Source organism: Cinclus cinclus, chromosome 20 (assembly GCF_963662255.1).
Source record: "Cinclus cinclus chromosome 20, bCinCin1.1, whole genome shotgun sequence".
Classification (NCBI taxonomy): domain Eukaryota; kingdom Metazoa; phylum Chordata; class Aves; order Passeriformes; family Cinclidae; genus Cinclus; species Cinclus cinclus.
Genome location: NC_085065.1, coordinates 2,981,054 through 3,002,494, shown reverse-complemented (window position 1 = coordinate 3,002,494; position 21,441 = coordinate 2,981,054). Strand labels below are relative to the sequence as shown.

The following is a 21,441-nucleotide window of genomic DNA, read 5'->3' as shown; positions in this document are numbered from 1 at the left end:
TTCACGTGTCACCAATGCCTGGGACAGATACAAGTGTGGGGCAGGGGGCTACTGCCTGATTGCACCCATGGTCTGTTCAGGGCCTCTTCACCTGTGAGGGAGAAGACAGGCAGTTTCCTTGCAATCCCTGACAGTGCTTATCCCTCATCTTAACTTCCACAAAGCTGGCGGGGTGCTCACCTTCCTGCCCACTCCCCAACATTGCCTTGGGCCTCCAGCCTGAAGATGATCTCTCTGATGGGACTAGTACCATTTCATATACCTCCATGTATACATCCCAAGATTTTAGGCCCACCTGCAGGGTTCAAACATTTATGGCTATCAACTGAGACGGGGAATTTTATACACATTTCCAATAAATGCTCCATCTTCTTACAGAAGTACAGTTTGCCATTTTCCTTTTATAAAAGGTTAGAAAACTTATCTTCCTAAGTCCCTGGATGTAATTGGTCTCCTTCACCTTTTCTTCTTATTTTCCCTTCTGCTACCGCTGATGAGAAATGGGCTGATATTTTCACACAATTACTTAGAACATGTGGAAGAACTCCCTTTGTCAGCCCAGAGTCCATCTCTTTACAAATGAAACTGCATTGTGTTACTCTATCTGTACAGTTTTGTGATTTAACAGTATCAAATCTGGTGTACCATTTAATGGCACCATTTCCCGAGTGTCAAGGGAGCCTTCTAATGTACATTTCTAATGTATCATTCCTTGTCCTTTGTGCCTGAAATAACATAACTTCATTGCAAATGTGTTCTTCCTGCCGACCCATCACTTTGACTTACTCTGATAGAAGCTTAACCAACACAAGCAACAGCACAAGGAAGTTTCTGTTTCACACTTTGTCTTTAAAAACTACTTATGAGAGTAAGAAACTTCCTTCGAGCATTGACTAAGTATCATAGAAGGGATAATAATTTGGTAATTCGATGATAAAAACTGTACCACCAGAAAACTACACAGAGGTTTTATAAGGCAAAACCATGTCAAAAGATTAATGCTGATATAGACCTCACCCATAAAAAACAAAAACAAATGAAAACTACTGCACATAATATGACTGCAAATAAATCTACACTTTATTTCCTAGGTATTAACATGCTTGCAAATCTCAGATCTGTTAGATGGTGACAGAGGGGTCACATTTTGTGCAGCCCTCTGGTCACTTTGCTGACTTGTGACATTCTCACTCTTCCTCTTCTATCTTCTTGCCATGAATGTCACGGCTTTTCACTCGGAGCTTATTGACCTGTGACTCTGCAATGTCAGCCCGCTCCTCAGCTTCCTCCAGCTCGTGCTGGATCTTGCGGAACTTGGACAGGTTGACATTGGACAGCTCCTCCTGTGAGTGAAAAGGGAATCAGGGCTCAGGAGTACAGGGCAGAGGTTTCACTCCTGCTGCAAGTCAGCCTAATGGGGCTGCAAATCTTCATCCCCCTCCCACCACTGCTCACACATCAGCCTCACACAGAGCTCCTCATCCTCCCCTTTTCAGGACATTACTGGGACGAGCTTCACCAGGACTGCATCACATGTGAGAGGAATTTAATAACTTCACTTTGTCATTTCTATATTTACCCTCACACTACTTGTCTGTAGGAGTTATTGGGTTAAGAAGGCCAGGATGACTTGTGCTGCTGATAATTAGCAGAGATTCAGGAGCTGGTAAATCAGAGGGTGTGTCCCTGGGTTTGTTTGTTCTGGTCTCCTGTGTGAAACAGGCTGCAGAACTTCCCTTAATGAACCTGCCTGACTGCAGGGCGCCCAGAGCTCACCAAGGCCTCATGACACAATACCAAAACAGTGTGACCAAGACACTTGTGTCTCAGGAGTTTCTTTCATAGCCCTCTCCAGGTATTCAGCCTCATTCAATGTGGGTCCTGCCCCAATGGAATGTGGCCTTTGCACATTCTCCAAGCAATACTCACAGCCTCCTCAGCTTGTCTCTTGTAGGATTTCACTTTCATTTGCAGCTTGTCCACCAGATCCTGCAGCCTGAGGACATTCTTCCTGTCTTCCTCAGACTGGAGGGTTGGCAAACAAGAAAGAGTGAACTATTGCTTTCTGCACACCACAATATAGCATTTATCCTTGAAGTCCATGAGAACATCTTTTGTTTCATGTAATAAGGGTGCATCAGCCCAAGGAGACCTCCTGCCTTACCTGGTAGGTCAGTTCCTTCACCCTCCGCTCGTACTTGCGCACACCCTTCACGGCTTCAGCGCTGCGCTTCTGCTCAGCATCAACCTCCCCTTCCAGCTCCCGCACCTGCAAGGACAAGCCCATCCCTGCAGCTTCCCTGCCAATGTCTCTCCAAGGACACGCTCACCCAGCCACAGCCCCAGCCCTACACACCCTGGCCTCCAGCTTCTGCAGTTGTTTCTTCCCTCCCTTCAGTGCCAGCTGCTCAGCCTCTTCCAGACGGTGCTGCAGGTCCTTCACTGTCTGGTCCAGGTTCTTCTTCATCCTCTCCAGGTGGGCACTGGTGTCCTGCTCCTTCTTCAGCTCTTCTGCCATCATGGCCGCCTGATCAGAGCCAAGGGTCAAAGCCACTTTAGGACTGGAGATATTTTGGGCAGAGTACACTGACCATCAGAAATGCCAGGAGAACCCAACTCACATCTGTGATGGCCTTCTTGGCCTTCTCCTCAGCATTGCGGGCTTCCTGGATGGTATCCTCCATTTCATTCTGGATCTGGGAAATGTCCGTTTCCAGCTTCTTCTTGGTGTTGATCAAGCTGGTGTTCTGTGCAAGACAAAAGGCAAGAATCCTACTGTCAAATGAAATGCTTCCATATTAAGGCCTGAAAATGTGGGTAGAGTTTAGGAAAGTCTTCAGTGCAAGAGACTTCTTTAGCACCAGAGCAGTAAACCAGATATTGAGGACTGACTGGAGGAGACATATTGCAGCACAGTTCTTCAAATATTTACACAGTAATAATTTACAAGATGAATATCAATTGAATTCTTTGTTATCACTTATGAATGAGAATAATTTTCAGTAGCATCTGACCTGGGTGTGGAGGAGCTGTGCACGTTCAGTGGCATCCAGAAGCTCCTGCTCAGCCAGTTTCCTCGACCGCTCTGTCTGCTCCAGGGCTGCCCGGAGCTCCTCAACTTCAGCCTGCAGCAGGTTTGCTCTGCGCTCCACCATGGCCACCTGCTCCTTCAGGTCGTCCTGTGTCCTGAGAGCATCATCCAAGTGCAGCTGGGTATCCTGGAAAGAGAGACAAGAGAAATTGTCCAGAATCAGTTCTGTGGAGAAAATGTCATGGAACTAATTTCTATTTCTGTAGCTCTGCTGAACTGACCTTGAGCACTGCCTGGGTGTTTCTCAGGTTCTTTTGTGCCTCTGCAGCCTGGCGGTTGGCATGGCTCAGCTGAATCTCCATTTCATTCAGATCTCCCTCCATCTTCTTCTTCAGTCTCAGGGCTTCATTCCTGCTCCTGATCTCAGCATCCAGAGTGCTCTGCATGGACTCTACAATTCTGAGGTGGTTTCTCTTCAGCTGGTCAATCTCCTCATCTTTCTCAGCTATCTTCCTGTCAATCTCAGACTTCACTTGGTTGAGCTCAAGCTGCAGGCGCAGGATCTTCCCTTCCTCATGTTCCAGCGAGGCCTGGACAATTCAGCATGAAGAATGTCTTAATTTCTAAGTAATCTTTTATGCAGTTCCTCATGAAAGGTGGACTCGCTTTCCTTCTGTCTCTCCAAAGAACTAGAAACATACACCTAAATGGGGGCAACATTTATTAGCACTGTAGGTACCTCAGCTTCCTCCAGTGAGGCTTGAAGTTCAGACTTCTCCTGCTCAATCTGCTTCTTGACTTTCTCCAGCTCATGAATCGCTTTTCCTCCCTCAGCAATCTGCTCCGTGAGGTCGGAAATCTCCTCTGTGGGAACAAAGATCAATGGCATGGTCAGGCACAGAGCAGAATGGGAAGGGTCCTGTCCCACCAAGGTTACAGGCATCTCTGCAGACCTGCAGGCACAGACCCATGAGCAATGGTGGTAATGGCTGAGAAAGGTCAGGGAGGAGCAGAGGGCCAGGGACTTACGCTGCAAGTTCTTGTTCTCCCGCTTCATTGTTTCCAGGTGGTCCAAGGACTCCTCATAGGCATTCTTCATCTTGAACAGCTCCGTGCTGAGAGAGCGTGACTCCTTCTGGGAGGCCTCCAGCTCAGCCTGCGTTTCCTCATACTTCTGCTTCCATTCTGCCAGGATCTGCAGAGAAACGGGCTGTGAGTAGGGCTGTGGCCATCATGGGGGCATGCTCTGGGCAGGAGTGCTGGTGCTGGAGGCCAAAAGACCTTGTCAAAGTTCTTCTGCTTCTTATCCAGAGCAGCACAGGCAGCATTGGATCTCTCCACATCAATCATCAGGTCCTCCACTTCATTCTGCAGCCTCTGCTTTGTCTTTTCCAGGGAGGCACATTTGGCATTGACAGCCTCAACATGTTCCTCTGCATCCTGCAGACGTTGTGCCAGCTTCTTCCTGGCAGGAGAGAAGTACAATGCCTTGTTAGAGCTTGGAAGGGCATCCATTCTATGCTGTCATGAGAGGAGAGTCTGGCAGTTTTAATCCAAGCATTTTTCACAGAAAAAAAAATCTATTATTTGATGTCTTATCTCCTATTGAGGATTAAGCCTGTTTTAGCACTTCTAAACCCAGTATTTTCAATTTACACTTTTTCTCTCCCTCCCTCCCTCCCCTTCTTTTACAATGACAGTATATCATTCCCTCCATCCCATTCTTCGCTTAACCTACTCTTTTAGAGACTAGAAACTCCAATTTCCCTTGACCAGTTTCTGTCTTCTCCCATCATTTCCCATCCTACTTCCCACGTACTTGGCCTCCTCGAGCTCCTCCGTGCGCTGAATCGCGTCCGTCTCATATTTGGTTCTCCACTGGGCCACTTCACTGTTGGCCTTGGACATGGCTCGTTGCAGCTCCGCCTTGGCCTCCTGCTCCTCCTCATATTGTTCCCGGAGCAAGTCACAGTCATGGCGAGCGGACTGCAGGGCGTGGGCCAGGGCATTCTTGGCCTGTGAGGACATTGGGTTTGGTAACCTGAATACTTACCTTGAAATGCCTCTTGACTGTGAACTTGGCATTGAAATTGGAATGATATTGGGAATATGGAGAGCTTGGAGCTGCTGAAGCCCTCATTGACATGCTCTGGAGCATCAGGACACATCAGTGACAGCTCCTCTGGGGACAGTAATCTGCTGTTTGTGTAAATATGTGTCTGAATCATGTCCTAGAGAGGATCATCAGAATCTTGTGGAAGCCTTGTGGATGACTTCCTCCAGCACCTAAAGTATCCTGCTTCCTTCCCTCTCTAGTTGAAGAGTGGAGGGTTGTGCATTAGTGCTGTTCCCTGCAGACCTATGTGTGTTTAGGGGAGGAAGAGTGGAGCAATCTAGTGTTGGACAGGATTCTGCTGGTGCTTTTGGGGGTCATGTAGGCTGGGGACACTAGGGTTCTTCCAGACCTTGATTTCTTCCTCCAGATGTCTCTTGAGTTCCTCAATCTGTTGGGTAAATCCTTGCTTGCCCCTAGACAGTTGAGAAATCAGAGCATCTTTCTCCTCCACCTGGCGGGAATATTCACCTGGGAAGGGAAAGGGGGAAAAGGAAGCAGATTGTTCCTCCCATGATACTTTCTGCCTGTGAAGCCACGTGACCAGGAATGGCTTGGACAGCTTATACCAGCTGCCACCTTGCATGCTCTGGCTTGCTCAGGGCATGCAGGTCTGGCCATTGAACTTTGGGGATGAGGATGTCTCACCAGACTCTGTCTGCAGACGAGCTCTTTGCGTATTGAGGTCATTGATCATGCGCTGATTCTGCTCCTCCTTCGTTTTAAGCTCACTCAGCTGATCTTCCAGTGTGCGGCACATCTTCTCCAGGTTGGCCTAGTGATGAAACACGGAAGAGAGAAAAGATGATTGTCTGCACTCTGCATTATTGTCACAGAGGGGACTTTGTTTTGTGGAATGTGTCTGGAAGAGGCAGCTTTTGTGCCACACTTTGTCCCTGTCAGCATTTTCTCCCGCTATCCGTACCTTGGCTTTGGAGACAGACTCCATATTGCTGGCCAAGTCATCAATCTCCATCTTCAGCTCACTCTTCTCCTTCTCCAGCTTCTGCTTCACACGTTGCAGGTTGTCGATCTGCTCCCCCAGCTCAGCTGTGCTGTCCGCGTGCTTCTTGCGCAGGGCGGAAGCCGTGGCCTCGTGCTGCAGCGTGGCCTCTTCCAGGTCACGGCGCATCTTCTGGAATTCTGCCTCACGCTTCTTGTTCATCTCAATCTGAGCTGCTGTGGCCCCTCCTGCTTCTTCCAGGCGCTCGCTGATCTCCTCCAGCTCCCTGGACAGGTCAGCCCGATGCTTCTCTGCTTTAGCGCGAGAGGTTCTCTCTGCCTCAATTTCCTCCTCCAGCTCCTCAATACGGGCCTGCAGAACAGCAGGGACCCTTCACACCCATGTCCTCCTCATGCCTGTGCTGCACCTGAGCAAGGCAGGGCAAGGAACAGACACTTGCCTGCAACTCCTTGATCTTCTTCTGAAATTGCATGCCCAAGGCTTGTTCATCCTCGATCTTGCTCTGGATCTGGCTGATTTCAAAGTCTTTCCTTTGGGAAAAGTGAACCGTGTTAGAGCTCAAAGGAAAAAGACAAGTGCTGCAGCCCAGCACTCAGGTGCCCCAGAGCCACACTTACTTCTTCAGTTTCTCATCCAGCTGCTGCTTGTCATTCTCCAAATCCATGATGCTGTCCTGGGCCAGCTTCAGGTCCCCTTCCAGTTTCCTCTTAGCTCTCTCCAGGTCCATGCGCAGTTTCTTCTCTTGCTCCAGGGACCCTTCCAGCTAAACACAACAAAACCATCAGTGCTCTAACAGCCAGGCCAGGCTCCACACCTGTCCTGTTCCTGCTCTATGTCTGTGTGCTTACATCGTCCACTTGCTGTTCCAGCTTGGTCTTGGCTTTGGTCAGAGTATTGACTTTGTCCTCCTCTACCTGCAGGTCATCCAGGGTCTGCTGATGGGCCTCTTGGAGGGCTTTCTTCTCTTTTGTCAGCTTGGCAATGGTCTCATCCAGGGCTGCCATCTCTTCAGTCAGGTTTTTCACCTTTGAGAAGAAAGGAGCAAGCACAGATAGAAAATCGCGCTTAAAAACCTCATAACAAGACAAATCTTTTCCAGAGTGCGAGTGACAGGTTTTGCCTCATACCTTGTTTTCCGTGGCATGTTTTTCCTTCTCCACCTTGGCCAGTGTTAGCTCAAGGTCATCAATGTCTTTCTTCAGCTCTGAACATTCATCCTCCAGTTTCCTCTTCTTGGCTGTCAGCTCAGCATTAATTTCCTCTTCATCCTCAGCCCTTTCAGTCACCTCCTTAATTTTGGCTTCCAGCTGGATTTTGGTTTTGATGAGCTGGTCACACCTTTCCTCAGCATCAGCCAAGCTGTCTGCTTCCTGGTAGGGTGACAGAATTTTGTGGGTTCTAATGTTTTAAACTTTCTCTTCTCTGCCTTTTTTAATCACAAAGTAGGTATGTTAAAATACAGCAGCTGAATCTGACCTTCAAGTCCAGCCACAGATAGATCTTGCGTGGTGTTTACTGGTAAACCTTGTCATTAGAAATCAATATGTATTCCAATGTTTTTGTGTCTCCTAAATTTGTGTCCCAGGGCAGTTATCTATGAGAACGCCTCATAGCACAAGCACTCATGCAGAACACATCATCCTAATTCAATTTCTAACTTCCGCATCAAAAAGAGCCTGGAATATATATTTTCTTCTCATGGAAATTTTGTCCCCTTGCTTTTTCTTTGTAGTTGTCTCAACAAAGCCTTACAATTTTTGTTATTTAGAGGCATTTCCATTTCTGAGAACATTTTTTTTGAGATAGAAATGTATCACTTTTCTACAGAATATATGGCCAATAGATTTCAGGCCTATCAGCTTCCTTTGTGGCTTCTTTCTAGGCCATGTCTAGGATCTCCTGTGGTAACTAGCTGCTCTTTTCATTGAGTGTTCAGAAACTCCCTTGTCATATTTGAGTTTGAATGGGAAGCATCCATATTTCTGAAAACAAAAAAGGCTTTCTTGTGAAGCTGTAAGTAGGAAAAGTAGGTCTTTCTTAGGTTCGCCTTTGCTGTGTTAGTCAGAAGCACTTTGAAAATTATTTCTCATCCAGCTCCAAGTTCTCCACCATTCAGTACACGCTGGCTGGTATTACATGGCTCTGTCCTCACACAACAGCAATGGTGAGCGTCATGTGGGTCTGCCAGGAGTCTCACTTATGCCTTTGCCAGTGCCTGTTTACTCAACATTAGAGTGCCTCAGAGTGTGTGAGTTAGACTGTTTTCTAACACCCATTAATTCCTGTGAGTCTCTGTGTGGGACAAGAAGCATTCTGACAATGTATCATTCTTTTTCCAGGGAAAAATGAACAGTGATAAACTCACAGCCTGCACTTGGAGCTGCAGGTCATTTTTCTCCTGCACCAGGGCCACCATTTTCTCCTCCAGCTCCTTCCTCTTAGCCTCAGACTTGGCAAGCTCTTCCTTGGTTTTCTCAAACTCTTCCTTCATGTTGGCCATCTCCTTCTCAGACTCTGCACTCTTCAGCAAGGGCTTGATCTTGAAGAACAGCTTCATCCATGGCCAGTGTTTGACATTCATGAATGAACGAACATTGTACTGGATGCAGAAAATGGACTCCCTGTAATTAAATTCACGCAGTTATTGCATGGTTTTGGTGTGATTCATTTAAACTTCATCAGTAAAGTTTCATGAAAATCGACTGAATATGAGAAATATCTACCTCCTCTCCACCATTTTCTTGTACTCCACTCTCATCAGGAAGCCCCTGCACCTGGCTTGTGTGCGAGTGATGATTTCTGCCAACTTGTCATCTCTCATTTCCTCCAGGAGTCCCAGCAACCCAGCTTTGAAGAACACCTTGAGAAAGGAAATATTTCACCATGTCATTGTGATGTAGGACCGAATAGAATCTGGGGGTTATTCAGATTGCTGAAAGACTTTAATGGCCATGATCAGTGTCACCTTGGGTCCTCTCCCAAATCTTATGTCCAAGGGTTTAGAACTTCCCATAATCTCAGCCCTAAGCATTCAGTCCTTGTCTGAGCTATGCGTCATGAGTACTGGTTTCCAGTTCAGCCTCAGCCACTCCCTTGCCTGGTCATGGAAACTAGTGAGCTCTACCTATTAGTTTCTGGCTTGATGGTAGACCAATCTCACTGCTGTGTATATGTCCATGAATTAATGACTAGGGCCTTGGCTTTTTAGCCTACCCATATGTGACCCTGACAAATCTTGAAAATGAAGGTTTTATGGCTTCAACTTAGACCTTGCTTATTGTAACAAACTTAACTGATGGTGTGGACTCTCAGTTGAGTCTGACTACGATTCCTGGGTCAACCTCAATTGCCTTGACTGAGTACTCTGAGACTGGGCACTTGCTGATAGTGGCCCCTAGTCTGGCAGCTCTATTATGTTACTGTGCTGTGCCTGATTCCCTGACTGAGCCCTCTTTTACTGCTTTTGACAAACTTTTAACACAGGACTTGTTTTTACCTTGGTGTGACCAAATTTGTACTGGGTATGATCTACATCAATGGACCCAAGGAGCTTCTCTGAAGCTTTCTTGTTGTCCATGAACTGTCCCTCTGGGATAGCACTGGCATTAAGTACTCTATATCTGCAACAGGAAATAAAACATGAAGAAATCACAATTGTTAAAACCACGACCAGAAGTTTTCAGACTGTACCATTGAACCAACCTCGTACCTGGAGACAGTTAATCCTTTCAGGACAGGATATTGCAATGTTTTTTAACAGTAATTCTTAGTAAAATACAGTCCAGATCTCTTACCTCTGTTTGAAGTCAGCATAGAGGACTCTGCTGGGGAAGCCTTTCCTGCAAATCCTGATCCCTTCCAGCACGCCGTTACAGCGCAGCTGGTGCAGCACCAGCTCGTGCTCCATGGCACCTGGCAAATTCCACCATTAGTGACTACCCTGCTGTTTGACACTCAGGAGAAAAGCTTCTGCTGCTCAAGCTTTCCTCCCCTTGGCATGCCTTACCAGGTGTTTTAGTTTCATTTGGGATGATGCACCGTACAAAATGGGGGTGAGTGCTTCTCAAATTAGCCATCAGCTTGTTTAAATTCTCCTGTGAGATTATGAAATGAAGTTTATGTTATTAAGTGTAAACACTGGAATCTTAACAGTGGCTGTATCAAACTGTTGTTTTAGTATGCAGACCGGTCTTCTCTAAAACAACTTGCAGAACTCCCTAAAGAAAAACTGGAAGCTGAAGGCTCCCAAATTTGGGGTTTGAAGTTCTTTTATAGAATAATGGTTAGAATTACTTTTCCTTGACATCATCCAAATACAGGGCCATCATTGCACAGTTTTCCTTTAAGCTGGTAATTCTTGTGTTATACTGTTGGGGATCTTAAATAAATTATGTACTCCTGATCAAACATGACTATATGATTTGTCATCGAAGTAAGATGTTTCTAAATGGAGGGGATAGTTTTATAATCCATATATGGATATGATATCCATATCCATATATGGATATGATATCCATATCCATATTATATCCATATATATGGATTTTATAATCCATTTAAAATGACCCTTTTAATAGTAATTCAGTCTCAAACTTAGAAGACTGAAAACTGACCTCATGAATCATTATTTTGATATAATGTAACCTTAACTTTTTCCACATTGAAGACAAGTCATTGTCTTAAAATCCTATGACTTGGATGATTTATTTTACTTTTTATGTTTGATGTATTATTTTGAAATTTTACTAAGAGTCAGTACCGAAAATCTGCCTAGTCTAGAAAATATATCTGAATGCTATGGACAGGATTTGAAGAAGTTAGCCAATAAGTTACTCACTCCCACCTAAGCAGGAGAACTTAACCCTTCAGATATTATTGTAGAATATTCAAAAAAGGGCATGGGATCATAAAAGGAATATTCTGTAAGTTCCAAGAATGGAAAAGGAAGGATTTTAAAGGATAACTAGATTTATAATGAAAATAGAAAGAGACCTTTCAGATTAAGAATAAAAATTATTTCCCAGCTTCAAGGAGATAATGAATACACTAATTACCCTAAAAAGAGCTGAGACAGTCTGGAAAGAAGAACCCTTCTTCTTTCCTCCCTTCTTGCCACCACCACCAGCATCTGAAAATAAAAAAAAAAATAAAAAAAAAGTTAAATAATATGGACAATATATATTGGATACTATAGAACACAAAGCCACTTTATTTTTGTAGTGCTTGGAGCTTTAATGTTGAGAAAACTTCGTCCCACATTAAAAATACAATTTCCACAAAACTGACCAGCATCTGCTCCACCATAGTTGGCAAAGAGTAAAGCCAGGGTCTTCACAGATGATTTCTGGTACAGCCCAATGACAGTTTCATTCAGAGGGTCCTTGTTCTTCTCCAGCCAGCCAGTGATGTTGTAGTCCACTGTGCCAGCGTAGTGCACCAGGGAGAAGTGGGCCTCAGCCTTGCCTTTGGCAGGCTTGGGCTTCTGGAAGTTGTTGGACTTGCCCAGGTGCTGGTCATAGAGCTTGTTCTTGAAAGAGGTGTCAGTTGCCTTGGGGAACATGCACTCCTCTTCCAGGATGGAGAAGATGCCCATGGGCTGGGAGAAATCACAAGAAGTGACACGGAAAGGTTACAATGGAAATGTTCAATATCACTTTGGATGCAATGTTTACCTGCTTGGTCTAGTGGAAGGACACCCTCCCCATGGTAGGGGATTGGAACAAGATGTTCTTTATGGTCCCTTCCAACCCAAACCATTCTGTGATTCTATGACAATGACAGGAAACCCGTGCTATGAACATCACAGACTGGTTGTGTTGTTGGCAGCATCTCAGCCTGGATGAAAGCCTAGGTTTACCAGGAGTTGTTGTCAGTCAAGGAGTTTATTTCTGCCATCCCTTGCCTCCCTGCAGCCTGTCTTCACGGAACTGGTAGGAACGTCTGCCCGGCTCACACGAGAATTGGGTGTAGAATTGGAGGAGCAATGGCAAAGAGAAAACCAATGGGGAAGCTGCTACAAGGGGCTATGGAGTTTGGGGAGGTCAGGTGATAAGGTATTTATTTCTCAAATTCAGCTGTGGAGTTTGGATTTGAACCTTTGGAGATGGAAGAAAAGAAGACTGTATCAGTTTTGGGTTTAGAAGTCTGTTGGTGGGAGTCCATGATACTTTTCCATAACTGAAGACTGGATGATGCAGACTGATGACACACACATGCATTTCCCAGTTCTCTGGCCCATACTAAACTAAATTTCAGTGCAGAATATTTTCCTTAACTGCTGCTACATGTCTGGCTAGGAGTTCTTTCTGAGCTGACTGTGCTCCAGAAACATCACAGAATTGCAACAGCCATCATATGCATGCATGGGAAAGGTACCTTCTCAATGAGCTCAATGCAGGCAGCCAGGTCCATGCCAAAGTCAATGAACTCCCATTCAATCCCCTCCTTCTTGTACTCCTCCTGCTCCAGCACGAACATGTGGTGGTTGAAGAACTGTTGCAGTTTCTCATTGGTGAAGTTGATGCACAGTTGCTCAAAGCTGTTGAACTGCCCAAAGCAAGGAAAGGTGCACAGGTTCTCAACGTGTGCCAAAATCCACAGGCCTTCCTGCCCTTCTCCTAAGGCTACTTGAAGTTGAAACACCAGTCCCAACCCTACTGTACCAGCATGTGTTTCCTTAGCAGGTCTTCTACTCTAATACTCACTGCTCTTGAAGAACATTTTCATTATCACTATGCAAATCAAGCCAAAAGTTACAATTCCTCTTCACTGCACTACTCAACTGCAAATCTTTGGTAGTCTCAGTGGCTCCATTGGTATCAGCTCTCTGAGCTCCTGAACAGTACAAACCTCCTCAGTGTCCCACCCAAGCATTTCCATGGCCCCAGATCAAAAATCTCTCTGGGTGTTTCTGTGCTCTGACACAGAAGTCCTTGCATCATCACTGCATTCACAGCACAGAAAACACGCTGAGAACTTGCCCAGACCACTGCTTTGACAAGAGCATCCACCCCTTTAGCCCATAGCTGTGTGGGCCTTAGTCCTCTATATGTTTCTGAGTCCTCCTGACCCCTCCTTGCTCATTGCTAGACTGTGCTGTCAAATCCTTGCTCTTTACATCAAAGATCTCAAAGCCAGCAATGTCCAGGACACCAATGAAGTACTGCCTGGGCTGCTTTGTGTCCAGCTGTTGGTTGATGCGAACAACCATCCACAGGAACATCTTCTCAAACATTGCCTTTGCCAGTGCACCTACTGAATTGTTCACCTAGAGTAGAGAAGACAGGAATGGAGTTAGCTCTGAGTGACAAAAAAAATACATGTGCATGTACTTCTTCAAGCTGTGCATTTGCAACTCTCTGATGTTACCTGTGTCACGTTTTGACCTTTGGTCACGTATTCATTCCCAACCTTGACTCGGGGATAACACAAGGCCTTGAGAAATTCAGCTGAGTTAAGGCCCGTTAGGTAGGCAGCCTTGTCAGCCACTAGAAATGGGGAAAGAGAGAAAAGCATTTATTTATGGAAATTCTCTAGAATTCAGGTGATGTGAACAACTCTGCTGTTCATGTTCTAGGAATGGAAGAACATTTATGTCATCTTGCACAGAAGGCCTGTGAAGGAATGCAAACTCTGGACACTACTGATGGCCTTCTTTGAAAGCAAGAACAGGTATGGCTTGGACAGGAAGAGCTTAAACCTGGAAATTCCCAGAAGAACAACAAAAGCCTCTAGCAAGACATAAGGCAAGGCCCATTGTCTTTCAGTGGGGAGGGGATTTCTGGCTAGCACAGCTTGCAGCAATTATTTCTCCAAAAACACAATTGCCAATCTGGATTCCTTAGTGCTTGGAGGTTTTCAAGAGAAAGAGAGTGAGAGAAAGAGAGAGAGGGAGAGAGAGAGAGATCCTGTGTTGTAATTGAAATTCCTGCTTTCAGGCAGTTTGTGTTTGGGGAGCCACCATTGGGTAGAATAATGGAACTTCCCATGACTAGGAAAGCACTTCTGCAGATAGAGCGACCAGAAGTAAAAATGGAATTCTCAGTGGTTTAAGTGGAGACATGAGCCAAGTGCAGTGTTCCTCTGGAGACTAACATATCACCTCTGGAGGCAGAGAAGGGCTTGGCACAAGTCAGCCCCTGAATTTGCTGATACCTTCTGTGCCATCAGGCTCTGCCTGCTCCTCTCGTTGTTTCTGCTTGAACTTCAAGTTCCCGTAGTGCATGACAGCCCCGGTCAGCTTGTAGATGGCTGTTTTCTCATCTGCAGTGAAGCCCAGGATGTCAATGGCACTCTGCAGTCAAAATAATGAATTCAAAAACATGTCCTTAGTGGATCAGAGACGTGACCCTCAAGACATGCCCAGGAGGTAAGTTGTTGCTGTGTTACTTACATCTGTTGCCATCAGCTCCTCCTGGTCATCAATGCTGGGGACAGTGACCTCCCCTTGACTCACATAGTGGAAATCATAAGGGTTGGTGGTAATGAGGAGCATTTCTGAAAGCAAGAAGAGGCAGGGCATAGGCTTATTTTAGCCAATTAGGTGAGAGAGGGAACTGTTCCTCAGTGATCAAACCCAAAAACGCCGCAATGCTCCTTCCTACCGATTAGCTCTGGCTTCTTGTTGGACATGATCTGATAAAAGATGTGGTAGCTCCTTTCCGCCTTGAGCTGGAAAGTGACTCTGGACTTCTCCAGCAGATCTGCCCAGGGAGGTACCAAGAGTCAGGCACTTGTGGGAATGTACACGGATGTGGGAATTTGGGAAGGGATGGGAGCAGTCCAGGAGAATCTCTTACAAGTTTCAATGTCAGCAGAAGCCAGTTTGCCTGTGGCCCCAAAGTGGATTCTGATGAATTTGCCCTGTTAAGCAGAAGCAGCAGCAGGTCAGCCTGGATGTGTTCTGCTGACATCTCCTTTGCGTGAAGAACTGCTCCGGCATCATTTATGATGCCATGAGGAGGAGAGATTTTATGCAAAGCAAGAACTCACAAAGCGTGAGGAGTTGTCGTTCCTCACGGTCTTGGCGTTTCCAAAGGCCTCCAGCAGTGGGTTGGCGCTGATGATTTGATCCTCAAGCGTTCCCTGCAGGGGAATTATTCAGTGACTGTGTTTAGTTGACAGGGCAATGACAGGCCAAGCATTCAGTCTGTTCTCCCTGACTCACCTGCATTTTGCCTGATGTCTGCTCCTCTTTCTTCTTGTCCCCACTGGCTGCAATTGTTGCAAAGTACTGGATGACACGCTTTGTGTTCACAGTCTTCCCAGCACCGGATTCTCCGCTGCCAAAGCCAAGAGAGAAGCAGAGGGTGCGTGGTCAGGCAGGAGGTGCCCTGGCACCGGGCAGCCCCGCAGGGACCCGCGCAGGGGGTGTACGTACGTGATCAGGATGGACTGGTTCTCCCGATCTGTGAACAAGGCAGGAAAGAAGAGATTTTTATTCTGTGTCCTGAATATAATTGATAAAATTGTTCCTGTGACTTTTACAAGTTGCATTAGGACCATCCATTAATATACATTTCTACCTTCACCCCTACTTCCTTTTCAATATTTAATGTTGTTAGATTCAACTGGGAAGCTGATGTCTTGACCCTGAGGTTATGCCAGATATAGGACACATGCACTTCTTTTTCTGGGTTTTCCCTTCCCGTTACACTACTCATTTTGTTTATGAAAATGATTCAATCTAAAGATCAGTTTTGTAAAGTTTCTGATTAAATGGTCTATCAGTAAGCTGAATTAAACTGGAGTATGTTCTTCTCATAAATACTGTTACATCGGAACACCCATTCCTGATCAGTCAATAAGCCTCCTAAATGTTTTTATGTTATTATTCCATTGACTATTGCCTAAAGAGAATCAGAGTAACATCATAAATGTGTACTAACATTTACCAGAGTAGTCTGTCATGCTCTAGAATATTCAAATATTGGTACTTCCATAACTAGATTAAATATTTCTCTGTGCTGTATCTTGAGCTGAGTTTACTTTCCACAATTTTGTCTGGTTGCTTTTTTAACCCATGCTCCCATTGCGACTCCATTGACAAAATCTTTGCACCGTAAAAACTGAAAAATCTCTGGGAAATGGGAAGAGATTAAGCCATCAGTCATCAAAGTCTTAGAGAAGGAGTCTGGGTTTGTACTCACAGAGTTTCTGCATGTCTTATGAAGGTGTCATCAAGGGTAAATATATGACAACTTACATGAATACAACCTTGATAAAACACACTGCTCAAACATTAATTTAATATTGTTTGTTTTCATTGTATTCTCTTCCAATTAACCTTCTTAATGCTCTGAATGCTACAAAACTAAATACAGTAATTGAGGACAAGAGGGGGAAGAAGATTTAACAAATTAAAATTCATATTATTGGACTGTTATCTGTATTTCCGACCCATCTGATCTTTCCTTAAATTCTGAATATTTAGATAATGCTGGAAAACTTGTCACTACTTTTCTTTGGTATTTCCTTCTTTTATATTAATGAATGGAAAAGAAAAAATTGTTTCTGACATGGAGGAAGGAAGTTATCAATTTTCCGACCAGGTTTCACTGGAATTTCTGACTATTCTGAGACTGTTTCCAGAGTTTTTGTAAAGCTACAAATGCATAGCTACCAATATGTAGGAAGCATTGGCTCTAACATTGAATGTACATTTCTTTTATACACAATTTTATTTACAGAAATTCACCCTAGCCATTTTCAGTCCTTCATAGCAAATCATTCAAAGAACAATCCTTTTATCTGAGAAAAAGCAGAACATTAAGGTATATCCAAATTTCTTTGGTGGAAAATCTGACAATATATTCATTGTTAAATCATATTCTCCCAAATATACTGGACATGAAATTTTAGAATTTATTTCCATAAACTTAATCTAAATGATGATGTTCAGTAAAAATATCTATTCGCAGTGACAACAGAACATCCACATTTCCAGCAACATTAAACTGAACTACTGTGCAGTGAAAAGACTTTTTCTCCTTTATGAGTGTTTACAGCCAAGTGATTTTAAAGAAAATCATGAAACTCACCAGTCAGCATGAACTGATAGGCGTTGTCAGAGATGGAGAAGATGTGTGGAGGGGCCTCCTGGCGCTTCTTGCCTCGGTAGGCCAACACCACCTCGGGGTTGTACACCGGCAGCCACTTGTAGGGGTTGACGGTGACGCAGAAGAGACCCGAGTAGGTCTGTGAGGAAGGGACACAGCACGTTGGCTTCCCCTGAGCCTGGCCCAGCAGCTCCTGAGGCTGCCCAAAGGAAGCTGCTGCTGCCACTTACGTAGATCATCCAGGCTGCGTAACGCTCTTTGAGGTTGTACAGCACAGCGGGTTCGTGGAGGTGGGTCATCATGGCCATGTCCTCGATTTTGTCATACTTGGGAGGGTTCATGGAGAAGATTTGATCTTCCTTCACGGTCAGGGTCTGCCACAGAATAGAGAGATGCATATATGTCAGCTAAGAACCCAGAATGGGAATTAAGTTTTATTTATAAATTTTGTATTTATTCACCTCTCCCCCTTCAGTCTTGACAGTGACCTTCCCTGCATCCTTACTCTCGATTTTGCCTTTCACATAGGACTCCTTTGCATGTACCACAAAGACACAGGTCTTGGCATCAAAAGGTTTGTTCTGGGCCTCAATTCTCTCTTTCTCTGACTTCCGAAGGTACGGAGCCGCCTCGCCAAAGGCAGCCATGTCAGCGTCTGGAGTTGACATTGCTGCACTTCTTCAGGAGCCACAGTCTGCAGGGTCCAATGTAGGCTACAAGAGATCTTGTGTCAGTGAATGAAGTTCTGTATGCAAAAGAAAGGACATCTCTTGCACTTTGGTCTTTTCAAATATTAAAGTAGGTGTAAACAAGTTGGATTTAAACTTCCCTGTCTTGGCTGAAAATACTTATATAGTTCTCTAAAATTAATCCTTAGACATCCAGCTAAGAGATCATGTACAGAACAGCAGTTAAGTGTACAGTATATTGTGAAGTTTAACAGTAGTATTTCAACTTTGTGAACTCCAGCAAATTTGTCTGTTCCCATAACAGAGTACCTGACTATTTTTTTTTTAATGCTACTGAGAGTCTCTGAAATTATTCTTTTTCTGATAGCAAATAGTGGCTTTCTAAAAATTACTTGCTATGGATAATTCATCTTGCATTATGACAGATATAAATGTTACTATTGCCTGTTCTTCCTTCCACAAATCTTAAACTCTTGGATTTCATCCTGCTCCTTAAAAGTTGTTAAATTTTGGTATTGATTTTGGTGGCAGACGTCACTGCTGCTTGAGAACATAACAAGTCATTTTGTGTTGCACAGATATCCAGATCTAATATGTAAGTTGAAGGAAAACATGTTGTCTTCAAACCTATAATAAAGCTACTGCTCATAGAGCAGTCCATGAGTCCATGACAAAAGTGGATATCCAAGTCCTGTAGGAAGTTAATTGGAATTAAAAGGTATATGTTTTGCCCAGCAGTTCACAGGAGCCAAACACTTACCTTGAAATTTTCTGCCAAGACTGGGCACAGCACTCGAAAGAGACTTTTATAGACTCTGGTATGCAGATGCTTTGGATGTTTCCTTTTCCTTCTGTCAAAATATATTTTGGCAAACCATCTTTGGCAAAATATTGTCCGGCAAACTTAACTAATGGCATAATTGTCATTTGATCTGATATATTTAGAAATGTTTTGCATCTTACCATTCCCGTGGATACATTTCCTATAAATAGTCTGACTGGGCTATTAATATTGGAATCTGGACTAGTCAAGGCACTTAAAGAACTTGGGAGTATGATTTATTGGCTCTTCTATGGTCTTTACAGGTAACTTAATCTTCGATCCAGATGGGATTCTTTGGCATTTCTGTACTTTTACAGATGTAAAAGGGAAATAATGTAATATATCTCATACATGTGGTCATATGAACCTAGAGCTTGCTTTTGCATCATTAGAAAAATCAGTTCTACAAAAGACAAATTATTATTAAAACTCTTTTAGCAATTCATTATATATTAGAATTAAAAGGGGAAAACCAGATGTATTGTGGGCCAGGAATATCAGATAGAGAAGAATCCAAAAGACAGCAAGGTCAAATATGGTTTCAAGTTTGGACATGCAGTTTGTGCCTTCAGTGTGAAATGTGACTCCTTAGCTATAAAAGCAATTGAATATGTATATGAATAAATCCTCACTTGGTATTTTGCAGAAATCAAAAAAGTCAAACTGTGCATACTAGAGGAATGATCACTATTGCAATAGTCAGTCATAAGCGATATAACAGAAAATTCTTCATAGTTTTAAAAAAACAAATTGTTCATAATATTTCACACTTGGAAAAAAAAATTATACAGTTTTTGCAAATAATTTCATGTTGCAAAAAAGTTGATGCTTCTCTTACAGAACTTATACAGAAGCAATGTATAACATTTTAGAATAAGCACTTCTATTAATAGGAAAATTATTAATAAAAAAATATTTATGTTTCTCAAACTTTTCTAAGAGTTAAAACAGCCTAAGAGGCAAAAGTAACCTAGACCAGGAAATGCTTTCAACCCCCAGTAGACATACAGTCAATAAATATACTGTGATACTTCCTGTTTCATCTCACACAAACATGAAGTGCTAACATGCCTAAAAGAGCTGAGGCCCATGTTGTTAATATTTGTGTGCCTATTGTCAATGTATACCAAGCAATGCTCTCAACCAAGTCAGGACTTCACTACCTACAACTCCAAAAAAACTCTCAACCCTTCTGCCAAAACACAGCTCTGCCCACATTCACACACACAGAGCAGTGGTCTGGGATCCTCTGCACCCTGATACATCTGCAGCCCAGCGTTCCCAAATCATAAATATCTTGCACTTTTACATATTCATACAGCTCCAGCAACAAGAGCTCTCAGCATGGTATTGCCTGTTTTGGAGCAGTATTGCTTTAGGCAATATTCTAAGAAAGGGGGAATTTGCCAGTAGTTCTGGAGAATGAGTGGTCAAGTTCTAGGAAAAAGGGCACTGTCACTTAAGCTTCTTTAAACAGTGTCAATTGTGAATGTACTCCTCTCCTGGTCATTGGCATTAAAAGAGCTCAGTGGGTAAAGCCCAGTGAAGAGCAGAGGGCAAGGTCAGTAAATGTGATCCAAGGAGATATCCAACATCAAGCACTGGTGTGGGCATGGAAAGCTTGTTCCAAGGATGAGCATGCAACTTTCTGGAGTTCAAAAGCAGAGCTCAGCCCTGGGAAAAAGCCCAGAGCTCAGCTGGTGGAAACACCCTCTGCACTGAGCAGGAGAAGCTCAGAAACAACCTGTGTAAAACAGTGAGCACAGGGGGACATCAGAAGTTCTGTGTCTGTGCAGTCTCTGACTTCCATGGACATACAGATCTTAGAGGATAAATCACAGAATGGTTTGGGTTGGAAGGTACCTTAGAAGAATTATCTAGTGCAACACCACTGCTGTGGGCAGGAATAACTTTGACTAGATCAGATTGTTCAAAGCCCCATTCAACCTGAGCTTCCACACTTCTAATGATGGGACATTCCCTTATTCTGGGGCCATTCTGTTCTGTCTCACTGACCTCTTCTTAAAAAAAAATGTCACTTTTATATCCAACTAGAATCTATCTTCCCTCAAGTGTGTTGACTGCAACATATGGCTTGGTATTATCAGCAAACTTGCTGACAGTGCCCTCAATCCCACTATGTTCTTGACAAATATGTTAAATAATACGTTTTATTAGTAGATTGAACAGGCCCCAGCACATATAAATCTTCTCTTGCATTCTGTCTCTATCTGAGTATGAGGTTTTTATAGAAGTGATGAAGCTATGGGTTAAGAAGGAAGCCTTGCTGAAAGGTTTTGAAGATACTATTCTTCAAATCCAAATGTGGATTATGTCTACTGTATCTCCCCGCCCACGTGCTCATGTATCTTCTCAAAGATTTGTGTGCTTTTTCATACATAAGGCTGACTGGAATTTAACAGAGTACTCCTTTTGGAAGGTCATAAATTATCTGTCCTCAGTTTCCTATACCATTTTTTTCCCTGGAGGCGTTACATATGCTTGGTCCACTGCTCACTAGGAATTCAGAATCTGCAGCGTACTCTGCCCTAGGAGGCAGGGCCTGGGACTGCACATGGTAACTTTCTCCCCTGCACTCAAGTCTTCATTGTCAGTTTATATGGATCTCAGGTTAGGCTCAGAATCTGCCATTCAATTGCCCATCTTTGTTATCGTTTCTTTTGCACATTGAATGGAAAATCATTAGTGTAGACAGGAAATTATATCTATTAATTGTTTTCCTTTCACTACTGGACTACTGCAA

The 21,441-nt window shown here is 43.9% G+C and overlaps 1 protein-coding gene across 4 annotated transcripts; it reads right to left on the bottom strand.

Moving 5' to 3' along the window:
* Positions 1–1,187: 1,187 nt before the first annotated feature.
* LOC134052114 (myosin heavy chain, skeletal muscle, adult) lies at positions 1,188–17,833 on the bottom strand. Of its 4 annotated transcripts, none has more exons than XM_062506354.1 (38): positions 17,627–17,833; positions 17,396–17,539; positions 17,148–17,304; positions 15,488–15,515; positions 15,275–15,389; positions 15,100–15,192; positions 14,907–14,970; positions 14,712–14,810; positions 14,501–14,604; positions 14,263–14,401; positions 13,464–13,595; positions 13,226–13,362; positions 12,484–12,654; positions 11,377–11,704; positions 11,163–11,236; positions 10,115–10,202; positions 9,903–10,020; positions 9,605–9,728; positions 8,832–8,968; positions 8,474–8,729; positions 7,236–7,478; positions 6,957–7,133; positions 6,726–6,871; positions 6,548–6,638; positions 6,070–6,459; positions 5,793–5,919; positions 5,497–5,615; positions 4,851–5,047; positions 4,313–4,496; positions 4,061–4,226; positions 3,771–3,895; positions 3,313–3,621; positions 3,015–3,218; positions 2,622–2,747; positions 2,357–2,527; positions 2,165–2,269; positions 1,930–2,025; positions 1,188–1,343 (listed from the first exon to the last, which is right to left on the bottom strand). In XM_062506354.1, the coding sequence occupies exons 1-38, from the start codon at positions 17,831–17,833 to the stop codon at positions 1,188–1,190; spliced, it is 5,847 nt and encodes a 1,948-aa protein (XP_062362338.1). The 4 variants fall into 4 exon arrangements, with proteins under 4 accessions (XP_062362338.1, XP_062362341.1, XP_062362339.1 ...); XM_062506357.1 differs by having other exon boundaries at positions 11,395–11,704; XM_062506355.1 differs by having other exon boundaries at positions 11,386–11,704; positions 13,226–13,375; positions 13,477–13,595.
* Between the last annotated feature and the right edge of the window lie 3,608 nt (positions 17,834–21,441).